General features: G+C 31.5%; 1 protein-coding gene across 1 annotated transcript; it reads right to left on the reverse strand.

Moving 5' to 3' along the window:
- Window positions 1-488: 488 nt before the first annotated feature.
- On the reverse strand, window positions 489-884 carry LOC128667994 (uncharacterized). Its single transcript, XM_053740047.1, has one exon. It carries the CDS (start codon window positions 882-884, stop codon window positions 489-491), a length of 396 nt encoding a protein of 131 aa, XP_053596022.1.
- Window positions 885-4,138: the final 3,254 nt, after the last annotated feature.

Below are 4,138 nucleotides of genomic sequence, written 5' to 3' on the forward strand. Positions count from 1 at the left end.
CAAGCCACTTTACATATAATTTATTTCCACGTTTTTTTATAATTTTTTCTATTAGGTAGACATCTGGATGCTTGACTTTGCTGAGTTCTTCAACATAAAATACACCTTCAATTGGCTTATCCTGATAGTCTACAAGTTTGTATGTTGTTGGATTTGTATTCTGCACTGTCTTGATTGTAAAAATTTCAGTAGTCCAGTTGGGTGTGTAGCCTTTTTCAAACACATGTTTGTACTTGCTGATTCGAACTTTGTCTCCAACTTTGAATTTATTTTTTCGTGCTTGTCGCTGAGCTTGAAGAGGTTTGTATATTTTTTCAAATATCTGCTTCTCATTTTCAGCAGTTACATCAATAGGCTCCAGTTGAATAGTACGATGTTTTCTAGTATTATATTTGTGTACTAAATCTTGCAATATATCAATCCACTTATAATTTCCACGAGCGGTGAATTGACGCCACATGTTAGTCTTAAGTGTTCGATTAAAACGTTCACATATTGATGCCTTCAAGTTGCTGAATGTGGAGTACATGTTGATGTTTTTTACGTTTCATAAGTTCTTGAAATTCTTTATTATAAAATTCTTTGCCTTGGTCAACATGCAGATTTTTTGGTATACGTCCTTGTTGAAATATAGATTTCATTGCTCTAGTGACATCACTGCCACTTTTACTTTTAATCGGTACAGCCCAAGCATACTTTAAAAAAATATCTATGACTGTTAGCAGATATTTGTTTTCTTTATTTACTGTTGCATAAGGAATCATTTCAACTAGATCAGCTTGCCAAGTTTCATCAAGTGCTCGTATGTCAACATGACGACGTTGGTAATTTCTACGTGCTGATCTGTGCAGTTCATACGCTATTACTGATTTTTTGTCCTCCATTTTTAACAAAAATTCTAGCTTCCAATTCTTTTATTCGCTGTGTATTTCTAATAATTAATTCTTTTCGTGACTTTATACGTTTTATTATATTTTTTAATTCTTGATTTTCTTTTTTTAAAAGCGTCACAGCAGAATCCAGTGTTACCACTTGAGAGTGCAAGTGTGAAATGATCTCTGACTGATCATTCCTCATACTATCATACAATAGAGACAGCTCTTTGTGTACAAGATCACGTGTAAATTTTACAGTTGCTGCATCACTGTCTTCAGCTGGTTCACCAACATGACACAGTCTCTTGTTCTCAACATCATACTGTCCATCAACAGTTATCACGTATACTATGCCGAAATTTCGCGACGGAGACGCGAAATAGCCCAATATAGCGTATGAGGTCGCCCACGCGTAATATCAAATAATAATAAATAATAATAATAAACGATATTAAATGACAATAAATATCGAGATCGAATTGAAATAAAATAAAAATATTTAAATAAGGATTAAATTATAAATAATAAATACTTATCGTGCCTGGACCAGCTCCTCAGGCTGGGTTAGTGCACGCAGGCGCCAGAGCGTTTATCCCAAAACGGACAAAACTTTATTCAGGGGGAAAATTTACGAGGGAAAATCCGAGCAAGTGACTTGTAACGAAGCGGATAACACTCGAAAGAAATAAAATAAATAATGAAAAAGAAAATTAGTAAATATATAATAAATAATTACATACAAATAATAAATAATATCAGAAAAATGAAATTAAGCAGTAGGAAAAGATCCAGGGAAAATAAATATTAAATTTTCCCCGACAGCTGTTGGTTTCCACGTATTAATTTATATAAACAATATAAAAATAATAACAATTTACAATATTTAGTTTTGGGTAGTTTTGATCGCACAATTATCGCAATACCAAACAAATTATAAAAACTCAATAACCCAAAATAACTATAATTTAATTTAATTAACAATATTGATTGTAATATTGAATAAAAGAAACAATCATTTCACTTAATATTTCCCAGATAATAAATAATAATAATATCCTTATTTCATTTACTCTCTCAGCACTTGTGAGAGAGAGAAAGATACGGGATTTATCCTCACTCACACTCTGAATAATAAATTTTTTGGTATTAAACCAATTTATAAATTTTAAAATAAAAATTTAAATTATAATTTGAGACCGCTGGGGCAAGTAAAATCAAAATAAAAAAAAATATAAAGTTACTCAATTATTTTAAATAATAATGAATATAAATAAAAATAAATACTTATAATAATGCTTAATATTTTTTTTTTTTCTAAATATTCCGAGAGAGAATTTGTCACCCAAGTAGTGATGTCAGTACTTGAGGAATTTACTCAAGTACTGTATGCGCTCTATAGATATATATACTATAGGTATATATATATGTATACCGGCAACGCTTCACCACGTTGCACTCAACTCATATATATACATATATATACGTAGAAACATCAGAATATATTCACGAATAATAAACAATAATGATAATTAACATTTATTTATAATATTACTCGTGTATCATTCAGTATCCATTATCAATAAATTAATTTACCTCGCCGCGGCGACCAACAACTACCGGGGGAGGTTACCACGCGAAAAATATATGCCGCGAAAGGAATTCAAAGTACTTACTCAAAATTCTCCAATAACTCAAAATCATATAGATTGAACTAAATATATCAGTTAATCCACCCGGTGAACTTCAATAATTATTTTCTTGTTTTTCTAACTAAATAATTAATACACGATTTTACAATGGAAACTGCGTCTACACACAATGCTAGTCCGTATCTTTCTAAATTAATTACCCTTTTCCCCACCTGTTGGTCGTCGCGCACGTGGCACCACCGTCGCCCTTAATTACTATTATAATTATTTCTATTAGCCTTGGGCCTAATTTTAAATTAAAATATAAAATATAAAAATAATCCTTCCAATACCTGAATGACACATGATTAATTAATTAAATATATGAACTACTTATTTATAACTTACTCCTATTTTTATTTTACCCGGTAACTGAGATAATAATTATTCAAAATTTATCAAATTGACGTCGGGAATGTAGCCTAGGTATCGATTTACCGTTACCCGGCGGTCAATATTTTCAACTAAACTGACATCCTTAGTCGGATGACAAGTTTAAGTAAAATAATACATTAAACAAATGTTGGGACACAATGTTACACTAGATTATGCATCCCAACTATTCCAAAATCATAAACGAAAACTTAAATTTTACAAAAATCAATTATTTGCATTTTTAAATCATAAATAAAAATCTATTCACACATGTGCTCTCTCATACTCAGCGCGCATGCGCTAGAACCGTGCACGGACCGCTGTCTCCATCAGCGAAATGGCGGAATGCCCGCGTAACGACTCAAATTCAAATATAAAATTGAAATATTCAACTTACAACTAAATAAAAATTAAATAATTTGAATCGTTACGTGACACAGTTATTTGGAATCCTCGTCCAGATGGTCCCGGTGGTCCACTGATTGCAGCACTAGTTGGTAGTGACCGTCCAAAAATATCGATACTCATTTTTACTCTTTTTACTTCAACAGTCGGCAAGTAAATGACATAAATTTGATGCAGTGGTTGCTAATAAATAATTCCTGCTTCTCGTAGCTCTTCGATAATTGATATGATTTCATTGGTGTGACTTGGATTCCCAGCTGCTTGAGATGCCATAAGTAAACGAAGACGGTCAACTAGCTCATTTGGATCATCCCAGTAGACATAATCCATACATGCGTTTTTCTTTTTCGCAATCATAAAATCAGGTAATCCTTTACCTCTTGATAAGTTTGCATTTTTAGCAAGAAAATCAGCAATATAATTATTGTACTTGATTGTCGAGTCTTCATAAAAACTACCGTCTGGCTTATAATTTTTTCTATGAGCATTTGTCATCTTTATAATTTCGAGATATTTATTTTTATCATTCTGTGTGACTTTCGAATCATCAGGTCATTTTTTAAATAATAATTCCAATAAACCAGGAGTCACTGAGTAATTTTTATTTTTTATATTAATCTCACTATTATTAAAAGTTATTTCAGAATCACCAATGTAAAAATTATTGTAACATCGACGGACACCATATCTCAGATCTATATCTCTATTTTTTTTATACACTTTAGATAAATAAGACTATTTTACTGGTAGCTGGTTTAGCAGGGGTACTTGATGCAGCAGGGGATATTTGTGTTT

This window comes from Microplitis demolitor, chromosome 6 (genome assembly GCF_026212275.2).
Source record: "Microplitis demolitor isolate Queensland-Clemson2020A chromosome 6, iyMicDemo2.1a, whole genome shotgun sequence".
NCBI lineage: Eukaryota > Metazoa > Arthropoda > Insecta > Hymenoptera > Braconidae > Microplitis > Microplitis demolitor.